Below are 24,780 nucleotides of genomic sequence, written 5' to 3'. Positions count from 1 at the left end.
GAAATTGGAAATCATCATTCTCAGTAAACTATCGCAAGGACAAAAAACCAAACACTGCATGTTCTCACTCATAGATGGGAACTGAACAATGAGAACACACGAACACAGAAGGGGAACATCACACTCTGGGGACTGTTGTGGGGTGGGGGGAGGGGGGAGGGATAGCATTAGGAGATACACCTAATGCTAAATGACGAGTTAATGGGTGCAGCACACCAGCATGGCACATGTATACATATGTAACTAACCTGCACATTGTGCACATGTACCCTAAAACTTAAAGTATAATAATAAAAAAAAATCTGTGTGTGAGTGAACTCACACAGTTCAAACCCATGATGTGTAAGGGTCAACTGTATTTATGAATTTCTTTTTCATCATTCTTTCTTATATCTCAGATCCTTCTGCTTCTCTCTAAAATATATCTTTTAAAGTTTAAGTATACGTCTGTTGGTGGTAAAGGCAGTTTTTGTTTATTTTAAATATCTTTAAGTCAACCTCATTCTTGAAAGTCAGTTTCTCCGGCTACATCAATCAATGTTTATATTCTTTTCTTTTAGTATTTTGAAAACATTACTTCAGGTTTTTGGCTCCCAGATTGCTGTGGAGCAGTCTGCTGACAACCAGATAATTTTTCTTTATGAATGATTTGTCTTTTCCCTTTGATTACTTATAAGCTATCTTTATTACGATGTTCCAATTTCACTACTTTGTCTGCATGTCTTTTATCTTGCTTAGTATATATTTTGTTTCCCCTGTTATTTGTGGATTCACATTTTACATCAGTTATGGGAAACTCCCAGGTATTAAATATACACCCCCATTCTTTCTGTGCCATAATTTTTAGACTCCAAATACAATGAAGTTTAGTCTTTCTTATTCTATCCTCTATATATCTTTACTATTTTTATAGTTTATCTCTTTTTCCCTCTGAGTTCTACTCTGAGAAGTTTCTTCTTCACTTCTACCTTCCAGTTTACTAATTCTTTTTCCAGCAGTCTCCAATCTGCTGTTTAATCTATTAATTTCTCGACTTCTAAAAATTTATTTGGTATCAAAGATATTTTAGACAGTCTTATGTTCATAATCTCAATATCTGTAACAGCCATTCTGACTGGTGTGAGATGTTATGTCATTGTGGTTTTGATTTGCAATTCTCTGATGATCAGTAATGCTGAGCATTTCTTCATATGCTGGTTGGACACATGTATGTCTTCTTTTGAAGTGTCTGTTCATGTTCTTTGCCCACTTTTTAATGAAGTCATTTGCTTTTGCTTATTAATTTATTTCAGTTCTTTACAGATTCTGGATAACAGACCTCTGTTGGATGCATAGTTTGCAAATATTTTCTCCTATTCTGCAGGTTGTCTACTTACTGTGTTGATAGTTTCTTTTGCTGTGCAGAAGCTCTTCAGTTTAATTAGGTCACATTCATCAATTTTTGTTTTTGTTGCAATTGCTTTTGGCATTTTTATCATGAAATCTTTGCTAGGGCCTATGTCCAGAATGATATTTCCTAGATTATCTTCCAGGCTTTTTATACTTTCAGTATTTACATTAAAGTCTTTAATTTGTCTTGAGTTGATTTTTGTACATTGTGAAAGAAATGGGTCCACTTTCAATCTTTTACATATAGCTAGCAAGTTATCCCAGCACTATTTATTGAACAGAGTATCTTTTCCCTATTCCTTTGTGGACTTTGTCAAAGATCAGATGGTTGTAGGTGTGTGTCATCAGTTCTAGGCTCTCTATTCTGTTCCATTGGTCTATGTGTCTGTTTCTGAACCAGTACCATGGTGTTTTGGTTGCTGTGGCTTGTAGCATAGTTTGAAGCCAGGTAATGTGATGCCTCCAGCTTTGTTCTCTTTTTTTTTAGGATTGCCTTGGCTAATCAAACTCTTTTCTAGTTTCATATGAATTTTAAAATAGTTTTTTTCCTAATTCTGTGAAGAATGCCATTGGTAGTTTGATTGGAATAGCACTGCAACTGTAAATTGTTTTGGGCAGTATGGCCACTTTAATGATATTGATTCTTCCTATCCTTGAGCATGGAATGTTTTTCCATTTGTTTGTTTATCTCTAATTTTTTGGAGGAGTGTTTTGTAATTCTCATTGTTAATGCTCTCTTACCTCACTGGTTAGCAATATTCACAGGTATTTTATTCTTTTTGTGGCTACTGTGAGTGGAATTGCGTTCTTGATTTGGCTCTCAGCTTAGATGTTGGTGTATAGAAATGCTACTGATTTTTATATATTGATTTTGCATTCAGAAACTGCTGAAATTGTTCTTCATGTCTAGGAGCTTTTGGGCAGAGGGTTTGGGGTTTTCTAGGTATAGAATAATATCATCTGCAAACATTTGACTTCCTCTCTTCCTATTTTGATGCCTTCTATTTCTTTCTCTTGCCTAACTGCTCTGGCTAAGACTCCCAGTACTATGTTGAATAGGAGTGGTAAGAATGAGCATCCTTGTCTTGTGCTGTTGTCAAGAGGAAGACTTGTAGCTTTTGCTCATTCAGTATGATGTTGGCTGTGCGTTTGTCACAGATGATTCCTATTATTTTGAGGTATGTTCCTTCAATGCCTAGTTGTTCAGGGTTTTTAACATGCAGGGAAGCTGAATTTTATCAAAAGCCTTTTCTGCATCTATTGAGATAATCATGGGGTTTTTGTGTTTAGTTCTGTTACGTGATGAAATCACATTTATTGATATGTGTAGGATGAACCAACCTTGCATCCTAGGGATAATGCTTACTTGATCATGGTGGATTAGCTTGTTGATGTGCTTTTAGATTGAGTTTGCTAGTATTTTGCAAGGGTTTTTGCATCAATGTTCATCAAGAATATTGGCCTGAGGTTTTCTTTGTGTGTGTGTGTGTGCGCGCATGTGTGTGTGCACACGTGTGTCTGTGTCTCTGCCACACAGAAAAGATGATATCAAGATGATGCTGGCCTCACAAAATGAATTAGGGAAAAGTCCCTCCTCTTCAATTTTTTGGAATAGTTTCCGTAGAAATGGTGCCAGCTCTTTGTACATCTGGTAGAATTCGGCCATGAACCCACCTGGTTCTGGGCTTTTTTTGGGGTTGGTAAGCTGTTTCTTACTGATTCAATTTCAGAGCTCATTATTGGTCTATTCAGGGTTTCCATTTCTTCCTGGTTCCATCTTGGGATGGAACTCTTTCAGTTCAACTCCGATTTTGGTTATTTCTCGTCTTCTGCTAGCTTTGGGGTTAGTTTGTGCTTGTTTCTATAGATTTTCTAGGTGTGATATTATGTTTACTTGAGATCTTTCTAACATTTTGATGTAAGTGTTTAGATCTATAAAATTTCCTTTCACAGTGCTTTAGCTGGGTCCCAGAGATTCTGGTATGTTTTATCTTTGTTCTCATTAGTTTCGATACATTTCTTGATTTTTGCTTTAATTTCACTGCTTACCCAAAAGTCATTCAGGAGCAGACTGTTTTAATTTACTTATAATTGTATGCTTTCGAGTGGTTTTCTCAGTATGGATTTCTATTTTTATTGTGCAATGGTGGTTGATATGAATTCGTTTTTTAAAAGTTTGCTGAGAATTGTTTTACGATTGTGTGGTCAATCTTAAAGTATGTGTCATGTACAGTTCAGAAGAATGTGTATTCTGTTGTTTTGGGGTGGACAGTTCTGCAGATTATCTGTTAGGTCCATTTGGTCAAATGACAAGTTCAGGTCCCATGTATCTTTGTTAGTTTCTTCCTCAATCATCTAATATTGTCAGTGGGGTGTTGAAGTCTCCCACTATTATTTGTGGTTATCTAAGTCTCTTTGTAGATCTCTAAGAAGTTCCTTTATAAATCTAGGTGCTCCTGTATTAGGTACATATATATTCGGGATAGTTAAGTCTTCTTGTTGAACTGAACTCTATACCATTATGTAATGCCCTTGTCTTTTTTGATTGTTGTTGGTTTAAAAGTCTGTTTTGTCTGAAGTTGCAATAACAATCCCTGCTCTTTTTTCTTTTCTATTGTTCTTGCTAGAACTTTCTCCATTGCTTTACTTTGAGCCTATGGATGTCACTGTACGTGAGATGGGTCTCTTGAAGACAGCATATAGTTTGGTCTTTCTTCTTATACAACTTGCCACTCTGTGCCTTTTAAGTAGACATTTAGCCTTTTTACATTCCTGTCATCATGTTGTTAAGCTGGTTATTACGCAGACTTGATTTTGTGGTTGCTTTATAGTGTCAATGGTTTACGTGCTTAAGTGTGTTTTTGTGGTGGCCGGTAACAGTCTTTCCTTTCCATATTTAGCACTCCCTTAAGGATTTCTTGTAAGGCAGGTTTGGTGGTAACGAATTCCCTTAGCATTTACTTATCAGAAAAGTATTTTATTTCTCTTTCAATTATGAAGCTTTGTTTGGCTGTATATGAAATTCTTGGTTGGAATATCTTTTTGTTAAGAATGCTGAATATAGGCTCCCAATCTCTTCTGTCTTGAAGGGTTTCTGCTCAAAGGTCTGCTGTTAGCCTGATAGGTTTCTCACTAGAGGTGATCTGCTCCTTCTCTGTAGCTGCTTTTAACAATTTTTCATTCATTTTGACTTTGGAGAATCTGAGGACTATGTGTCTTGGGGATGGTCATCTTGTATACTGCAGGGGTTCTCTGAATTTCCTGAATTTGAATGTTGGCTTCTCTAGTGAGGTTTGGGGAAATATTCATGGATGATATCCTCAAATATGCTTTCCAAATTGCCTGCTTTCTCTCCCTCTCTTTCTGAGCTGTCAATGAGGTGTAGATTTGGTCTCTTTACATAATCCCTTATTTCTTGGAGCCTTTGTTCATTCTTCTTTATTTTTTATTTTTGTCTGACTGAGCTATTTAGGAAAATCAGTCTTTGAGCTCTGAAATTCTTTCTTTAGCTTGGTCAATTCTGCTGTTAATGTTTGCAACTCTACTCTGATTTTTTTTTTTTTTTTTGAGTGAGACAGTGTCTAACTCTGTTGTTCAGGCTGCAGTGTGGTGGTGCAATCATAGCTCACCGCAGTTTTGAACTCCTGGGCTCAAGTGATCCTCCCACTAAAGCCTCCCAAGTACCTGGGACTATAAGCATGCACCACTACACCCAGCTAACTGAAAAAAAATTTTTTTTGTAGAGATGGGGTAAAATTTGTGAAGTGAGTTTTTCAGCTCTGTCAGATCAATTTGGTTCTTTCTTAAAACAACCCATTTCATCTTTTATCTCCTGTATTATTTTATTGTATTCCTTAGATTCCTTATATTGGGCTTCTACTTTCTCCTGAATCTCAATGATCTTTGTTCCTATCCATATTCTGAATTCTACTTCTGTCATTTCAGCCTGGTTAAGAACCATTGCTGGGAACTAGTGTGGTCATTTGGAGGTGAGAAGACAGTGGCTTTTTGAGTTGCCAGAGTTCTTGTGCTGGTTCTTTCTCATCTGAGTGGGTTGACGTTCCTTCAGTTTCTGGAGTTACTATCCTTTGAATGGGATTTTTTTTTTTTTTGCTTTTATCTTCTTTGATGCATTTGTGGGTTTGACTGTGGTATAAAGTGGGTTCAGCTGAATGGCTTTGTTTCTGGAAAATTTTAGTGGGCCAAGGCTCAGCTCAGCACTCCTGGGCTGCATGCTCTAACTCTGGGGGGTGCTGGTACCGAGCCCTGGCTTTGTTCTCTGGCCCCTCAAGGTTAGCAACCTGCTGTGCCAAAAGGGCTGAGGTCTTCTTGATCCACTGGCAATAACATTCTGATGGGTGGTGTCAGACAAAACACTTGACTGGGGTAGTGGCAGTTGGATCCATGCTTGCTTGCATGTGCCAGCAGCCACTCAGAGCCATGTGGTGGGACGCACACACATCTGCTGGGGCAAGGTACTAGTGGGAGTGGGCTTGTGGCATTGCTCCATGCTCTTGAGCTGGCAGCAGTGGTGGTGTGGTAGGTGTGAGGTGCTGGTGGGGGGCAGGAATGCTGGACTCTGTGCACATGCATTTGAACCAGCAGTGGTGTCAGCATGGGGAGGGGGGCAAGTTGCTAGTGTCTGTGTGCATTTTTGCACAGCAATGGTGGCACGATTGGGTGCCCACATGCCAGTGGGGGCAGCAGTGTGTACTCATGCAGCAGTAGCATGGTGGGGTACGCATGCATACTGGTGGGGAGAAGTGAGGTCCACTCACTTGCAAACCTTGGCAAAGCAGTGGGAAGGTGGCTGTGGACAAATGCATGCTGGCAAAGCTACGGAGGGGAGGTTGTGATGGGGGGAAGTTGCAAGTAGGCTGGTGTGTGTTGGTGGGGGCCACTCTGCTGGACCCTATGATGGTCAGGAGTGGTCTGCTGGTGAAGGAGCTATGCCCCAGGAAGTACCCTGGTTGGGCATCGAGGGTGCACTGCAAGTGAGTGTGGCAGGCTGGGGCCCTGGGAGACGCCAGCAGTCAGGGGGACACTCACATTGGTCTGGCACCATCTCACAAGAAGACCGCCCTACTCTGTCCAGGTCTGACAGTCTTCTCAAGGCTAAAGTCTCCAGGACGAGCACAGCGTGCCTTGAGGGATGGGCAACCCTGGCCATGCTCCACTGCAGATGTTCCCACACCAAACCATCTGGGCGCCACACAGGCTGGAGTCCTACCCCTCCCACATATGTAAGCAGTTCACCCTGCCAGCTCAAGTGTCCATAGGGGTCATGGACTCTCCTGTTGCCAGGATTCCGGAGGCCTGTGGCAAGAGCAGGCTGCTCCCTGCCTGTTCAACTCACCCTTTCCACAGGAGCTGCTGGTGGTCATGAATGAATCCCATTACTTGGTAGCCCCACCCAGCTTTCCCAGCTCCCTTCAGCCCAGCTTCTGTGTCCTCCATCTGTCCAATCTCAATGCCTTCTCTCTGAAGATCTGCTTGGAGTGTGCCAGTCTTCCTGATGTCCAGTCTCCGTGGCACATGTTCCTCCTGGCTGCATCTAGTTGGCCATCCTGGCTCCAAATCTCCATTACTGTTATTTTTAACAGCCTTTTAAGACTAGCTTCCTTCACGTAGCAATATGTATTTAAGGTTTCTCCATGTCTTTTTGTGACTTGGTATCTCATTTCTTCTTATCACTGAATAATTTCCATGATATGGAATGTACCACAGTTTATCCCTTCACCTATGGAAGGACATTTTTGGTAATTATTAATAAGGCTGCTGTAACCATTTGTGTGCAGGTTTTTGGGTGAACATAAATTGTTAACTCATTTGGGTAAATACATATGAGTGTAAGTGAGGGATCATATGGTAAGCCTATGTTTAGCTTTGGAAAACAAATGAAAAATACAACCTATCAAAATTTGTGAGATATAGAAAAAACAGTGTTTAGAGGGAAATGTATAGCACTGAATGAATATATTAGCAAAAAAAATCTGAAATTAATCATTTAAGTGTCCACCTTAGGAAACTAAAACAAAAGAGCAAATTAAATCCAAGGTAAGTAGAAGACAAGATATAAAAACTAGAAGAGAAGTCAATGAAACTTAAAAAAGGGAACAGGGAAAATCAACACAACAAAATGCTGATTTTTTTGAAGAGAACAATAAAAGTGATAAGCCTCTAGCCAGACTAATCACAAAAGGAAGTGAGAAAACACTAATTACTAAACGAAAGATCATTCTCACACTGATTCTATAGACATTAAAAGGATAATTTATGACTATTACGAACAACTCTATGCTCACAAATTTGATAACCTAGATATGTTACTGAAAAACACAATCTACCAAAATTAATATAAGGAGAAACAGATAATCTGAATAAGCCTGTGTCTATTAAAGGAACTGAATCAATAATTGTTAACCTTCTAAAACAGAAAGCACCAGGCCCAGATGGCTTTAATGGTAAATTCTACCATATATTTAAAAAATAAATGATACCAATTCTGTAAAATTTCTTCCAGAAAATAGAAGCAGAGAGAATACTTTCTAAGTCCTTCTGTGAGGCCAGCATTAACCTAATACTCAAAAGAGAAAGATATTACAAGAAAGGAAAAGTATAGATCAATACCTCTCATGAACACAGATGCAAAAAAATCCTCAACAAAATATTAGCAAATTGAACCAAAAATACATAAAAAGAATTATACAACACAACCAAGTGTGATTTATTTCAGGTTATGCAAGTCTGGTTCAACACCTGAAAATCAACTAATGTAATTCATCACATCAACAAGCTAAAAAAGGAAAATCATGGGATCATAGCAATAGATGCAAAAGAAACAGTTGATAAAATCCAATACCCATTCATGATAAAAATTATCAGTGAACAAGAAATAGAGGAGAACTTCCTCAACTTGATAAAGAACATCTAAAAAAAAACCCTACAGCTAACATCATAATTAATGGTGAGATACTAGATGAGCCAGGTTCATTTGGTACTTTCCCTGCGTTGGTCTTAGAATTAGCCATTTCTCTAGGGAGCTGTGGTTCTTTCAGTGTGACATGGTATTTAGGAACCAAGATAAGCATAGTGAAGTGCTCAGTATAGTGAAGGGATGTTATTGCTGTAGGCCCTTTCAGTGCACAGGGCTAGAACATACACACTCGCATGCACACACATGTATCTACATCTATTAAAAACCATGAGATCATTACAATGCCTCCAATTCTAATTCAATTCCCAGAACTGTTTTTAGCCTCCCTCATCCCATATTTATATCTCCCTTTTCTGAAATGAGAAACCTGACTCCCAGCAACATTGATATATTTACTCATTTGTTTAGTTCAACAATACATAGAATGTAATTTCAGAATTATTTGTCTATACCCCTGAGGGGGGACAAAAAACCCCAAACTACTAAAAGTTAAAGATTTGTTTACAGTCTTTGCATGTGTTTTTTAAGTTAGGATTATATAGTTAAACTACTATGTATGAAAGTTTTTTAGCGAGTTTTGGAAAATATGGTTATAGTATTCATTCAAAATACAGTTAGGTTTATTTTCTGTTTGTATTCCATTTTAGGGTTTTTTCCCTCATATCTGTATATTAAATTTTTTAACATATGTAACACATTAATATTCCAAGTCAAAAGAACTCAGAGAGGACTGGTCCATGCTGGGGTAGGCTGAGTGGCTGTGAGGTGGGCTGTGTCATGGGGCCTCAGGCCAACTATGGCCAAGCCCTTGGTGCACAGGTACATGGTGTGTGCTCCAACTGTAGCTGTGTCAGCATGTTATGATGGCATCCAGTACCAACCTGGCTACCAGAATCCCCAATAGTAAAGAGAAATACTCAAGGCTCTGCAGCACAGATGATGGCTACATTGACCTTTAGTTTAAGGAAAGCTCTCTTGGCCAGTCTCAGTGGCTGACACCTATAATCCCAACACTTTGGGAGGCCAAGGCAGGAGGACTGCTTGAGGCCAGGAGTCTGAGACCAGCCTGGGCAACATAGTGAGATAAGGGATAATTATCTTATACCTTATACTTATCTCTACTGTCATGTTCCAGTGAAAGACCTTGGTAAAATCAAGTATCAGGGTGGGTCCATCTGCAATATTTTTTACTTGCTTTCTTACTGATAGCAACCAGGAATTTTTTAAGCCACAGAGAAAGTGTTCGAAATGTAAACACCTTATCTGTTTACCAATCCTTGGCCAGCTCTGATTTGGTTCACCAATAGGTTGTTCAGTATATAACGGGGTCATTCTGGCCTTTGTAGATTAGGATGTTTTGTATGTCATCCCTTTAAGAATTGGGCTTTTGGCTGTTTCCTAATAAAAAATGTAGGGAAGTGGTTATCATTTAGAATTTACACCCTATTGCTAGCACCTTGTATTATGATGTCATTCTGCTGAAGATCTAAGACTCAGCCTGGAACCCTCAAGGACTAGATTGCCTTAGGTTAATTCTGTTTCTTAGTTTGCAAAAAACGACTTAAATTCAAAAGAAATTAAAATATCAAAAAAAAAAATCAAGTTCAGAGAAGTGTACCTAGGAATGGAATTGTTGGGTTACAGAATATGCATATGCTTCATGTTAGGAGATCATGCCAAGTATTTTTCCAAAGTGGTTGTACCAATTTATACTTACATCATCAAGGGATGAAAGTTCCAACTGTTCCACAATATTGCCAATACTTGGTAAGGTTTTTGAAACAATTTTATTAATTTTGATGGATACGTAATGTTATTTTCATTTCTCCAATGACAAAGGATGTTTATATTTAATAGTGAAGTACTCAGATTGGGAATAAGACAAAGAGGTCTATTACTTCTTTTATTCACAATTGTGAAAGAGGTCCCAGTCAATGCAAACACATACATACAGCCATATAAGATACAGGATTAGAAGGAGATAAAACTCTCCTTTTTCACAAATGACAAGATTGTGTACACAGAAAATCCAAGTTAATTTACTGATGCACTATTAGAATTAATGGATGAATATAGCAAAGTACAGTTGACTCTTGAATACAGGTTTGAATTGTGCAAGTCTGCTTATATACATTATTTTCTTTCACCTCTGCCACCTGAGACAGCAAGACCAACCCCTCCTCTTCCTCAGCCTACTCAATAAGGATGAAGACCTTTATGATAGTCCACTTGCACTTAATAGATAGTAAATATATTTTATCTTCCTTATTTTTTCTTAATAACATTGCCTTTTCCTTAGCTTACTTTATTGTAACAATACAGTATATAATACATATAAGATAAAATATATGTTAATTGACTGTTTATGTTATCAGTAAGACTTCTGGTCAACAATAGGTTATTAGTAGTTAAGCTTCTGGGGAGTCAAAAGTTATACACAGATTTTTTTTTTTTTTTACTGCATAGGGGGTTAGCTCCCCTAACCCTCACATTGTTCAAGGGTCAACTGTATTTAGATAAAGATAAATATATGAAAGTATTTCCATATATTAGTCACAATTGGAAAATAAAATTATAATAGGATCAAAAAACATAAAGTACCTACAAATACATGTAATGAGAAATGTGTAACATCTCTACCCAGAAAACTATGAAACATTACCAAGAGAAATTAAAGAAGACCTAGGTACCTAAAAGGATACAGTATGCTTATGGATTGAAAAGATGTCAATTTTTCACAAATTGATCTATAGCAGTATGGTTCTCAAAATGTGGTCATTCTTAACATGTCTCTTTCAATTATCACTCTTTCCTTCCCTTCATAGCTAAACTTCTGGAGACTTTGTTTACATTCTGTCTTTATCATTCCCACTTAGTCCTTCAAATATGCATCTGGATTTTTTGAATGGTGACATAACTTTTATAGTATGTGTCACATCATAAATGAACTCATAAATCAACATATCCTGGGAACTTGTTACAAATGAAAATTCTTGGGCTTCGCCCAAGACCTACTGAATCTGAAATTCTGTATTTTAACAAGCCCTTCTTGTGATTCTGATACAGGCTAATGTTTAAGAACCACTGATCTACAGATTCAGTGCAATTCCAATATAATTAAATAACTTACCTCCTTTTGCTAAGTAAAGCATGATTTTAGCAAGTCTTTCTAAAAAAGGATTGGATGTAAAAGTATTTGCTGCTTAATTCATAATTAAAAAATAAAAGAATAAAATAATCTAACTTTATGAGAATTCCAGCTACATTTACTATAAAATTGTATCAGAGTTTCTAAGGTAATTATAAGGTGATTTTTACAATATTTGTGTGGCTGCTTTTGAAATACAGAAGAGACACAGAATAATATTACTTGCATGTCATAATACTTACAGTATTAAGTAAGGTATCATACACAGCATTCACAAACTTAGCATTAATCCCAGAGTCTTCAATGGTGTTAAATGAGGCAGTGGCATCTTTCTGCAAATTCAATTTAAGAATTAAGTATATTCAACATTTTAAAGACTACTCTTAGTAAAATTTGAACCACACTATTATTCCTTCATAATTTTGATTATTTTTTAGTCTGATAATAAAAAAGAACTGTTAGGGCAAAATTTCTGAAAATAAAAAGAAATATACAAAGATTATTTTAATAACTTTCTTTTTTAAAAGTGAAGGAATGGAGTTAAACATGAACATTAGAGCAAGTAAAAACAACATTTAAGGGCTGGGTGTGGTGTCTTATATCTGTAATCCCGGCACTTTGGGAGGCTGACATGGGAGGATCACCTGAGGTCGGGAGTTCGAGACCAGCCTGGCAAACATGGTGAAACCCCGTTTCTACTAAAAATACAAAAGTTAGCCGGGTGTGGTGGCAGGCACCTGTAATCCCAGCTACTCAGGAGGCTGAGGCACAAGAATTGCATGAACCCGGGAGGCAGAGGTTGCAGTGAGCTGAGACTGCACCACTGCATTCCAGCCTGGGCAACAGAGTGAGACTCTATCTCAAAACAAAACAAAACAACTCCCCCCAAAAAAGCCCATATACTTATATAATATTTAAAATATTACATAATTGTATGTATTGTATAATTTCTGAAATCAATACATAATATATGCATGTTTAAATCAATATTAGGTAGAAAATGAGGTAAATTTATAATTTTTGGAAAATTTAAAACTAAAAGTGAAATGAAAAGTGTGTTTTATGTATAATTACCTTAAATGCAGCATTTAATTCTGGGAAAGAATCAAATGTTGTTAGATAAAAATCATGTACTGCTTTCCAATCTCCTGATGACTTAACTTTTTCTACATCTTCCCTAAAATGAAAACACATTAACCGTATATACATATAAAATGTTATTCAGATAAACTAGTATTACTTTTTAATAAATGTCACCAAACATGCAATACGAAATACTGAAACCAAATAAAGAAATATGTCCCAGTTAATATAGTTTATGGATTTATAATTCATAATTGGATTAAGATATTAATCTAGCTTCAACTTTCCCATTTACTTATTTTTAAAAAAGATCATCCTTAACATGTCTCTCAATTATTGCTCTTTCCTTCCTTTCACAGCTAAACTTCTGGAGACTTTGTTTACATTCTATCTTTATCATTCCCACTTAGTCCTTCAAATATGCATCTGGATTGTTTGAATGGTGACATAACTTTTATAGTATGTGTCACATCATAAATGAACTCTTATTTTTAAAAATGGTAACAGTCCATTATTTAATTACCACCTTTATCTCTTTTTGCCTGTTTTGACTCATAGACTCTTACTTAATGTTTCCTTTATTTTGCTGCAGCCTATCTAACTCTTCCTGTTATTTATATATTTGTTTTCTTTCACCTTCAACTTGAGACATATAGTCTTTTGAGGTCCTCTTGGCTAATACCTTATAATGATCCAAAAGTTAAATTAATTTCTCAAATAAAGATATTAAATTATGTGAAGTGCTGACATGCAGATGACTATACATTTACATATAATGGTGAGCTGAAACTTACTGAAAGTCTTTCACAGTTTTGGGCTGGATAGGATGAATAGGTTCTGGAAGGACCGGGGCCTTCATTTCGGATGATGATGCATCCATAGATGTACGCTGTTTTTGTCTAACATCAAGGCAAATTGGTGGTTGGTCTCTCACTGTGAAGTATAAAAACACATTCAAAATAATGAATCATTAAACTTTTCAAAATTATAAAATACGAGATTAATTCAACATGAACAGAAAACAAATGAATTATTTTGTATTACATTCACTTTGAGATTAAAGAAAAACCAACCATAGTGAAGGACATTTACTGGAGGGCTTATTCCCCCACTTCACTCACAACACATATTAGGCTGTATCTTACATGGATGTGCATACTTAATATAGAGCTTCTTCCCTTTTTCCCTTCCCCCTCAAAATTGTTTGTTAATGTAATTTAGCATTTCTTTCCTCTCCCGTCTTCCCAAAAGTCATCTTTCCGGGGATATTTCAATGAGGCTCAATGTTTTTAATGTTTATTAGCTTTTTGAACACAGTCACACATTGCTTAATGATGGAGACACATTCTAAGAAACATGCCGGTAGGCAATTTTGTCACTGTGTGAAGATCATACAATGTACTTACACAAACCTAGATGGTATACCCTACTACACACTACACACCTAGGCTATATAATATAGCCTATTGCTCCCAGGCTACATATCTGTATAGCATTTTGTTGTACTGAATACTGTAGACAACTGTAATACAATGATAAGCATTTGTTTATTTAAACATATGTAAACACAGAAAAGGTATAGTAAAAATATAGTATTATAATCTAGGGGACCACTGTCGTACATGTGGTCTATTCTTGACTGAAATGTCATGACTGTATATGCACTTACATCCTCTATAAGTCTTTTAATTTTTATTTCTGGAAACAGAAAAGTACATTATTGGATTCTCCACTTTTTTTTTTTTTTTTTTTCTTTTATTATTATTATTATTATTATACTTTAGGTTTTATGGTACATGTGCACAATGTGCAGGTAAGTTACATATGTATACATGTGCCATGCTGGTGCGCTGCACCCACCAACTCGTCATCTAGCATTAGGTATATCTCCCAATGCTATCCCTCCCCCCTCCCCCCACCCCACAACAGTCCCCAGAGTGTGATGTTCCCCTTCCTGTGTCCATGTGTTCTCATTGTTCAATTCCCACCTATGAGTGAGAATATGCGGTGTTTGGTTTTTTGTTCTTGCGATAGTTTACTGAGAATGATGATTTCCAATTTCATCCATGTCCCTACAAAGGACGTGAACTCATCATTTTTTATGGCTGCATAGTATTCCATGGTGTATATGTGCCACATTTTCTTAATCCAGTCTATCATTGTTGGACATTTGGGTTGGTTCCAAGTCTTTGCTACTGTGAATAATGCAGCAATAAACATACGTGTGCATGTGTCTTTATAGCAGCATGATTTATAGTCCTTTGGGTATATACCCAGTAATGGGATGGCTGGGTCGAATGGAATTTCTAGTTCTAGATCCCTGAGGAATCGCCACACTGACTTCCACAAGGGTTGAACTAGTTTACAGTCCCACCAACAGTGTAAAAGTGTTCCTATTTCTCCACATCCTCTCCAGCACCTGTTGTTTCCTGACTTTTGAATGATTGCCATTCTAACTGGCGTGAGATGGTATCTCATTGTGGTTTTGATTTGCATTTCTCTGATGGCCAGTGACGGTGAGCATTTTTTCATGTGTTTTTTGGCTGCATAAATGTCTTCTTTTGAGAAGTGTCTGTTCATGTCCTTCGCCCACTTTTTGATGGGATTGTTTGTTTTTTTCTTGTAAATTTGTTGGAGTTCATTGTAGATTCTGGATATTAGCCCTTTGTCAGATGAGTAGGTTGCGAAAATTTTCTCCCATTTTGTAGGTTGCCTGTTCACTCTGATGGTAGTTTCTTTTGCTGTGCAGAAGCTCTTGAGTTTAATTAGATCCCATTTGTCAATTTTGGCTTTTGTTGCCATTGCTTTTGGTGTTTTAGACATGAAGTCCTTGCCCATGCCTATGTCCTGAATGGTAATGCCTAGGTTTTCTTCTAGGGTTTTTATGGTTTTAGGTCTAACATTTAAGTCTTTAATCCATCTTGAATTGATTTTTGTATAAGGTGTAAGAAAGGGATCCAGTTTCAGCTTTCTACATATGGCTAGCCAGTTTTCCCAGCACCATTTATTAAATAGGGAATCCTTTCCCCATTTCTTGTTTTTGTCAGGTTTGTCAAAGATGAGATACTTGTAGATATGTGGCATTATTTCTGACAGCTCTGTTCTGTTCCATTGATCTATATCTCTGTTTTGGTACCAGTACCATGCTGTTTTGGTTACTGTAGCCTTGTAGTATAGTTTGAAGTCAGGTAGTGTGATGCCTCCAGCTTTGTTCTTTTGGCTTAGGACTGACTTGGCGATGCGGGCTCTTTTTTGGTTCCATATGAACTTTAAAGTAGTTTTTTCCAATTCTGTGAAGAAAGTCATTGGTAGCTTGATGGGGATGGCATTGAATCTGTAAATTACCTTGGGAAGGATGGCCATTTTCATGATATTGATTCTTCCTACCCATGAGCATGGAATGTTCTTCCATTTGTTTGTATCCTCTTTTATTTCCTTGAGCAGTGGTTTGTAGTTCTCCTTGAAGAGGTCTTTCACATCCCTTGTAAGTTGGATTCCTAGGTATTTTATTCTCTTTGAAGCAATTGTGAATGGGAGTTCACTCATGATTTGGCTCTCTGTTTGTCTGTTATTGATGTATAAGAATGCTTGTGATTTTTGCACATTGATTTTGTATCCTGAGACTTTGCTGAAGTTGCTTATCAGCTTAAGGAGATTTTGGGCTGAGACAATGGGGTTTTCTAGATATACTATCATGTCATCTGCAAACAGGGACAATTTGACTTCTTTTCCTAATTGAATACCCTTGATTTCCTTCTCCTGCCTAATTGCCCTGGCCAGAACTTCCAACACTATGTTGAATAGAAGTGGTGAGAGAGGGCATCCCTGTCTTGTGCCAGTTTTCAAAGGGAATGCTTCCAGTTTTTGCCCATTCAGTATGATATTGGCTGTGGGTTTGTCATAAATAGCTCTTATTATTTTGAGATACGTCCCATCAATTCCTAATTTATTGAGAGTTTTTAGCATGAAGGGTTGTTGAATTTTGTCAAAGGCCTTTTCTGTGGATTCTCCACTTATAAAATGTTGTCATTTCAAGAACGTTATATGAAAGAAATCACACCTATGTAACCTTTTCATACTGGCTTTTAGTTAGCATAATTTTCTGGAGATTCATCCAAGTTGTTGCATTAGTTCATTCATTTTTATTGCTGAATAGTATTCCACTATTTGGGTGTACCGCTATATGGTTAACTATTCAACCACTGAAGGACATCTATTTTTAGGTTATTGTAAATAAAGCTGCTAGAAACATTTGTGTAGAGGTTATTGGGTAAAATAATTCCTCATTTCTTTGAGGTAAATATATGGCAGTTGCATGTTTAGTTTTTTAATAGACTGCCAAACTTGTTTTCCAGAGTGGCTGTACCATTTCACATTCCCACCAGCAATATATTAGTGATCCAGTTTCTCTACATACTCACCAGCACTTGGTGTTGTCACTATTTTTGATAGTTGTGTAATACTTCTGTGTGATTTTAATTTTCATTTTCCTAACGGTTAATGAAGTTGAACAGCTTTTAATGTGCTTATTTTCCATCCATATATCTTCTTCAGTGAAATGTCTCTTTACATCTTTTGCCTGTGTTCTAACTGGATTACTTTTTTGCTGTTAAGTACTGAAAGTTCCTTATACAGTTTCGATAACAGTCCCTTGTCACTAAAATAGTTTGCAAATGTTTTCTCCACTTTGTAGCCTGTCTTTTCATCCTCTGCACAGGGTCTTTCTCAGGGCAAAACTTTTAAATTTTGATGAAGTCAAATTGATAAATTTTTCTCTTATGGATTGTACTTTTGGTGTCAAGTCTAATAACTATTTTCTAGTTCTAGAGCCCAAAGATCGTTTTATTTTTTTTCTAAAAGTCCAATAATTTAACATTTAAGTCCACTATCCATTTTAACTTAATTTTTGTATAAGGTGTGAGTTTGGGGTTAATGTTTATTATTTTTGGTCTATAGATGTCCAATCACTCTGGCACCATTTATTGAAAAGGTTATTTTTCCTCCACTGAATTGCTTTTGCACCTCTGTCAAATTACAACTGGGCATATTTGTGTAGATCTATTTCTGGGCCCTCTATTCTATCAATCCTTGTATCTCTTCCTCCACGGTTATCTCAGTATGATTATTGTAGCTATATAATAAAAACCAGGTAGACTGATTCTTTCAACTTTATTCTTCTTTTAAAAAACAGTTTTACCCATTCCAGTTCTTCTGCCTTTCCAGGTAAATTTGAAAATAATCTTATCTATATCAACAACAAAAAACATACGGGAATTTTGACAGGAAATGCATAAAATTCCTTTTTGTATCAATTGGGGGAGAATTGGCATCTTTACTACAGTAAGTGTTCTAATCCATGAACACAGTATGCCTTTACACTTACTTAGATCTTAATTTCTTTCACCAGCATGGTATAATTCTAAGCATACATATTCTGTAATGTTTGCTAGATTTAAATCATTTATTCTTTTTTAAGTGATTACAAATGACATGCATTTTTATTTTAGTGTCCATGTGTTCACTGTTAACATAAAGAAATATAACTGATTTTTGTATGTTTATCTTGTATTCTTCAACCTTACTGAACTCATTTATTAATTCTAGGAAGGTTTTTTTTTTTTTGAGATTTCATGGTTTTTTTTTTTTTTGCATAGACAATTATGCCATCTGCAAATAGGGAAAGTTTTATTTCTTATTTTCTAATCTGTATGTCTTTTTTCTTCTTTTTGCCTTCTTGTATTGGCTAAAATTTGCAGCACTGAGATGAATAAGAGTAAGAGCAAACATCCTTGCATTATTCCCACTATTAAAAGGGAAAGCACTAAGTCTTTAGCCATTAAGAAAAAGGGTAAGCTTTACCAATATAAGGGTACTCCCTTTGATTCTTACCATGTTGAATAAGAGTGCTGAGAGCAGACATCCTTGCCTTGTTCCCAAACTTAAGGTAAAAGCATTCAGTCTTTCACAACTACATAAAATGTTAATTGCAGGTTTTTTCTAGATGCTGTTTATCAAGTAAAAGAAAATAGTCTCTTTTCCTATTTTTCTGGGAGTTTCAATTTTTTTCATTATGAATAGGTGTTGGATTTTTTCAAATTATTTTACTGCATGGAATCCTTCTTAAGCATGTTAGTATGGTGGATTACATTAATTGATATTTTTAAAACTGAACCATCTAGCATCCCTGGAGTGACCTTTTGGTCATGGTGTATAACTCTTTTTACATATTGCTGAATTTTATTTGCTAATATTTTGTAAAGGACTTCTGCCATCTATATTCATGAGGGATATTGGTCTGTAATTTTCTTTTTCTTTTATTTTTTTTAAACTATTTTTGTCTGGTTTTGTTATCAATGTAATACCAGCTTTGTAAAACGAAAAAGAAGTGTTCCCTTTTCGTCTATTTTCTGGTACACACTGTACAGAAATGGTGTTAATTCTTTAAACATTTGGTAGAATTCTCCTGTGAGACCATCCGGACGTGAATATTCCTTTTTTAAAGTTTTAAAACTAGAAATCCTTAGTGGTTATAAAACTAGGCAAATTAACTATTTCAAACTGGATGAGCTGCAATAGCTTTTGTTTTTTGAGAAATGGTCCACTTCATCTATAATTTATGTGTGTAGAGTTGCTTGTAGTATTCCCTTATTATTTTTTCTGATGCTTACAGGGCCTGTTGTAATATCTCCTATTTCATTTATGATACTGATTATCTTTTTCTGTCAGTCTTCCTAGAGGTTTATCAATTTTATTGATCTTGTCAAAGAGCCATCTCTTTGTTTCATTGATTTTCTCAATTTTTCTGTTTTCAGTTTCACTGATTTTATATTTCCTCCTTCCTGCTTGCTTTGGGTTGATTTTCTCTTCTTTTCCTACATCCGTGACTTAAAGGCTTAGATATTTGTTTTGAAACTTTCCCCCTTTTCGACGTATCTCAAAATAATAAGAGCTATTTATGACAAACCCACAGCCAATATCATACTGAATGGGCAAAAACTGGAAGCATTCCCTTTGAAAACTGGCACAAGACAGGGATGCCTTCTCTCACCACTCCCATTCAACATAGTGTTGGAAGTTCTGGCCAGGGCAATCAGGCAGGAGAAAAAAATACAGCATATTCAATTAGGAAAAGAAGAAGTCAAATTGTCCGTGTTTGCAGATGACATGATTGTATATCTAGAAAACCCCATTGTCTCAACCCAAAATCTCCTTAAGCTGATAAGCAACTTCAGCAAAGTCTCAGAATACAAAAATCAATGTGCAGAAATCACGAGCATTCTTATACACCAATAACAGACAAACAGAGAGCCAAATCATGAGTGAACTCCCCATTCACAATTGCTTCAAAGAGAATAAAATACCTAGGAATCCAGCTTACAAGGGATGTGAAGGAACTCTTCAAGGAGAACTACAAACCACTGCTCAATGAAATAAGAGAGGACATAAACAAATGGAAGAATATTCCATGCTCATGGATAGGAAGAATCAATATTGTGAAAATGGCCATATTGCCCAAGGTAATTTATAGATTCAATGCCAACCCCATCAAGCTACCAATGGCTTTCTTCACAGAATTGGAAAAAACTACTTTAAAGTTCATATGGAACCAAAAAACAGCCTGCATTGCCAAGTCAATCCTAAGCCAAAAGAACAAAGCTGGAGGCATCACACTACCTGACTTCAAACTATACTACAAGGCTACAGTAACCAAAACAGCATGGTACTGGTACCAAAACAGAGACATAGACCAACGGAACAGAACAAAGCCCTCAGAAATAATACTACACATCTACAACCATCTGATCTTTGACAAACCTGACAAAAACAAGAAATGGGGAAAGGATCCCCTATTTAATAAATGGTGCTGGGAAAACTGGCTAGCCATATGTAGAAAGCTGAAACTGGATCCCTTCCTTACACCTTATACAAAAATTAATTAAGGTGGATTAAAGACTTAAATGTTAGACCTAAAACCATAAAAACCCTAGAAGAACACCTAGGCAATACCATTCAGGACATAGGCATGGGCAAGGACTTCATGTCTAAAATACCAAAAGCAATGGCAACAAAAGCCAAAAGTGACAAATGGGGTCTAATTAAACTAAAGAGCTTCTGCACAGCAAAAGAAACTACCATCAGAGTGAACAGGCAACCTACAGAATGGGAGAACATTTTTGCAATCTACTCATCTGACAAAGGGCTCATATCCACAATCTACAAAGAACTCAAACACATTTACAAGAAAAAAACAAACAACCCCATCAACAAGTGGGTGAAGGATATGAACAAACATTTCTCAAAAGAAGACATTTATGCAGCCAACAGACACATGAAAAAATACTCATCATCATTGGCCATCAGAGAAATGCAAATCAAAACCACAATGAGATACCATCTCACACCCAGTTAGAATGGTGATCACTAAAAAGTCAGGGAACAACAGGTGCTGGAGAGGATGTGGAGAAATAGGAACACTTTTACACTGTTGGTGGGACTGTAAACTAGTTCAACCATTGTGGAAGTCAGTGTGGCGATTCCTCAAGGATCTAGAACTAGAAATGCCATTTGACCCAGCCATCCCATTACTGGGTATATATCCAAAGGATTTTAAATCATGCTGCTATAAAGACACATGCACATGTATGTTTATTGCGGCACTATTCACAATAGCTAAGACTTGGAACTAACCCAAATGTCCATCAATGATAGACTGGATTAAGAAAATGTGGCACATATACACCATGGAATATTATGCAGCCATAAAAAATGATGAGTTCATGTCCTTTGTAGGGACATGGATGAAGCTGGAAACCATCATTCTGAGCAAACTATCGCAAGGACAAAAAACCAAACACCGCATGTTCTCACTCATAGGTGGGAATTGAACAATGAGAACACTTGGACACAGGAAGGGGAACATCACACACTGGGGCCTGTTGTTGGGTGGAGGGAGGGGGGAGGTATAGCATTAGGAGATATACCTAATGTCAGTGACGAGTTAATGGGTGCAGCACACCAACATGGCACATGTATACATATGTAACAAACCTGCACGTTGTGCACATGTACCCTAGAACTTAAAGCATTAAAAAAAAAAAGACACTTTCCACCTTTCTAATGTATGCATGACTGCTATAAATTTCCCTCTCAGCACTGCTATAGCAGTATCCCACAACTTTTGATATGTTGTATTATGTTTTTATTTTCATTCCATCTCATCGATTTTTTAACCTCCCTTGAGACTTCATCTTTGACCAATGAATTATTTGGAAGTTGTTTAATTTCCAAGTATTTTGGAGATGCTCCTGTTATTTTCTGTTACTGATTTCTAATTTGACTACAGTCAGAAAACACACTTTACATTATCTCAATTCTTTAAAATTTCAGTTGTTTTATGGCCCAGAATATGATCCATTTTGCTATATGTCCCACTGGCACTTGAAATGCCACGTGTATTCTGTTGTTGGGTACAGCGTGCTGTAAATGTGCTGTTGGTTGATGGTGGCACTGAGTTATTCTATATTCTACATACTTGTTGATTTTCTAGCTAGTTCTATCAAATATACACTTACAGTTGGAGACTTCAATACCTAATTGTGGATTTTTTTGTTTCTGGGTTCAGGTCTACCAGTTTTTCTCCCGCAGTTTTTACAGCTCTGCTGTTTGGTGCGTACACACTTGTGATGACTATATATTTTGGGTGATTATCCCTTTTATCATTACATAATGTTCCCCTCTGTCTCCATGAATTTTCTTTGTTCTAAGTCCCCTTTATCTGATATTAATGCAGTCATTTCTGTTTCCTTCAATTGATGTTTGCATAAAATGTCTTCCTCTATCCATTTACTTCCAACTTGCTTATACTGTTATATTGAAGCGAATTTCTTATAAATAGAAAACAGTTGGGTCATGTTTTTTGTTTACTCTGACAATATCTTTTATTTAGACCATTTACATTTAATGTAATTTTTAATAAGGTAGAGCTTAAGTCTGTGATTTTATTTTTTATGTGTTCTCTCTGCTTATCATTTCTGTTATTTTCCCTGCCTTTCTGCAGGTTAAACATGTTTTAGAATTCTCTTTTGATTTATATATAGTGTTTCTGAGAGGTTTCTCTAGATATTACATTACATATACTAATTTATCACATGCTACTCATATCGTCATTTTACCAGTTGGAATGAAGTGCAGAAATCCTACCTCCTTTACCATCCCGTTTATAATTTTCTTTTTGTGTGTGTGACACGGTCTTGCTCTTTCACTCAGGATGGGGTGTGGTAGTGTGACCATAGCTAACTGCAGCCTCAAACATCTGGGCTCAAGTGATTTTCCCATGTCAGCCTCCTGAGTAGCTAGGACTACAGGCATGCACCAAAAGCCTGACTAATTTTTAAATTTTTTATGGAGACAAAGTCTTGCTATGTTCCCCAAGCCTGTCTCAAACTCTTGGCCTCAGGCCATCCTCCTGTCTTGGCCTCCCAAAACACTGGGATTACAGGTGTGAGTCACTGCACTCAGCCATAATTTTCTTAAGTATTTCCTTTACATACATTTAGAACCACATTGGCGTTATAATTTTTGTTGCAACTACCAAATATAATTTAGAAAACCTAAGAGGAGAAGAAAAGTCTATTGTATTTATCCATACTTCTGTTTATCACCTTCTTTCCCCTTTCCTCACATCTCAAGTTTCCTTCTTTTGTTTCCTTTCTGTTTAGAGAACTCCTTTATTCTTTTAGAGTAAATGTAGTGGCAACAAATTCTTAGTTTTTCTTCATCTGAAAATGTCTTGATTTCCCTTCCCTCCATTCCTGAAAAATATTTTCATCAGGTATAGGATTCTGCATTAACAGTCCTTTTAGCACTTGAAAAATTTAGTGGCATATCCTTCTGGTGGCCTCCATGGTTACTGATGAGAAATCTGTTAATTCAATGCCTTTTTTTTTTGAGGTGCTGCATCTGGTGAAGGCCTTCTTGCTAACAGGGACTCTGCAGAGTCCTGAGGGGGTGCAGGGCATCACATGGTGAGGGGGCTGAGTATGCTAGCTCTAATATCTCCTCCTCTTCTCATAAAGCCACCAGTCCTATTCCCATGATAACCCATGAATCCATTAACCCATGAATGGATTAATCTATTCAAAAGAGCAGAGCCCTCCTGACTCAATTACCTCTTAAAGGTCCCACCTCTCAACACTGCTACACTGGGGATTATATTTCAACATGAATTTTGGTGGAAATAAATACTCAAACTACAGCATTTTCTTTAATGTGTCATTTTTTCCTGGCTGCTTTCAAGATCTTTTTGTTGGTCTTCAGTTTTGACAAGTTTAATTATGATGTTTCTTGCTGTGGATTTCTTCTGAATGCGGTTTGTTTAGCCTCTTGAATCTGCAGGTTTATGTCTTTCACCAAATGTAGAAAATTTTCAGTCATTACTTGGTTACTTTTTCAGCCCTACTGTCTTTTCCTCTCCTTCTGGGACTCTGATAATAGGACTGTAACACCTTTTATTATAGTATCTGAGGTCCCTGAGATTCTGTTGATTTTTCAGTCTATTTTCTATTGTTAAGACTGGATAATTTCTATTGTTCTGTCTTCCAGTTCATTGATTCCTATCCCCTCCATTCTGTTGTTGAGCCCATCTACAAAGCTTTTTACTTTGATTGTTGTATTTTCTCAAATATTAATACTTCTAAAACAACAGGATGATTAATATCTTATAGATTTTAAGGTCTACAATAATGAAATATACATATATAGAATTTAATTCTACTGTAATGTAATCAGGATATATTTTCAACTATGCAAACACAGGCATATTAATAGTCACAGAAGTAACATAGCTAATAAGGTCTTCCTTCCTTCTTTACCTATCCTCCTATTCAAGCATCTATCCTTGGCTCTACCATCAACTTTAATAAGCAAAGATAAATTTCATTAGTGTGGGGGTTTAAACTTCCAAATTAGAAGATAGTATAAACATGCTAATTTTTTTATACAACAGCAATGGTTTCCAAACTTTACTGTAAATCAGAATAACCTGGAAAGCTTGTTAAAACATGGACTACTGGGCCCTCCCCAAACTTTGTGATTCAGTAGGTCTGGAGTGGGGCAGAAGAATTTGTGTCTTTTTTTTATTATTATACTTTAAGTTCTGGAATACATGTGCAGAACGTGCAGGTTTGTTACATAGGTATACATATGCCATGGTGGTTTCCTGCAC

The 24,780-nt window shown here is 36.6% G+C and overlaps 1 protein-coding gene across 3 annotated transcripts in view; it reads right to left on the bottom strand.

The window, feature by feature from the left end:
* HECTD2 (HECT domain E3 ubiquitin protein ligase 2) overlaps positions 1-24,780 on the bottom strand; it is a 99,266-nt gene that overhangs the window by 36,441 nt on the left and 38,045 nt on the right. For all 3 annotated transcript variants that reach the window (XM_063669983.1, XM_054435595.2, XM_054435596.2), the window contains exons 3-5: positions 13,352-13,490; positions 12,549-12,651; positions 11,717-11,806 (exon numbers count right to left, since the gene is read on the bottom strand). In XM_063669983.1, the coding sequence (XP_063526053.1) occupies positions 11,717-11,806; positions 12,549-12,651; positions 13,352-13,437 (279 nt within the window). In that variant the 5' untranslated portion in view covers positions 13,438-13,490. The remainder of the gene's footprint in view (positions 1-11,716; positions 11,807-12,548; positions 12,652-13,351; positions 13,491-24,780) is intronic.

Source organism: Pongo pygmaeus, chromosome 8 (genome assembly GCF_028885625.2).
Source record: "Pongo pygmaeus isolate AG05252 chromosome 8, NHGRI_mPonPyg2-v2.0_pri, whole genome shotgun sequence".
Lineage (NCBI taxonomy): Eukaryota > Metazoa > Chordata > Mammalia > Primates > Hominidae > Pongo > Pongo pygmaeus.
Note: the sequence above shows the minus strand (reverse complement) of the source record. Positions and strands in the feature narration are given on the sequence as shown.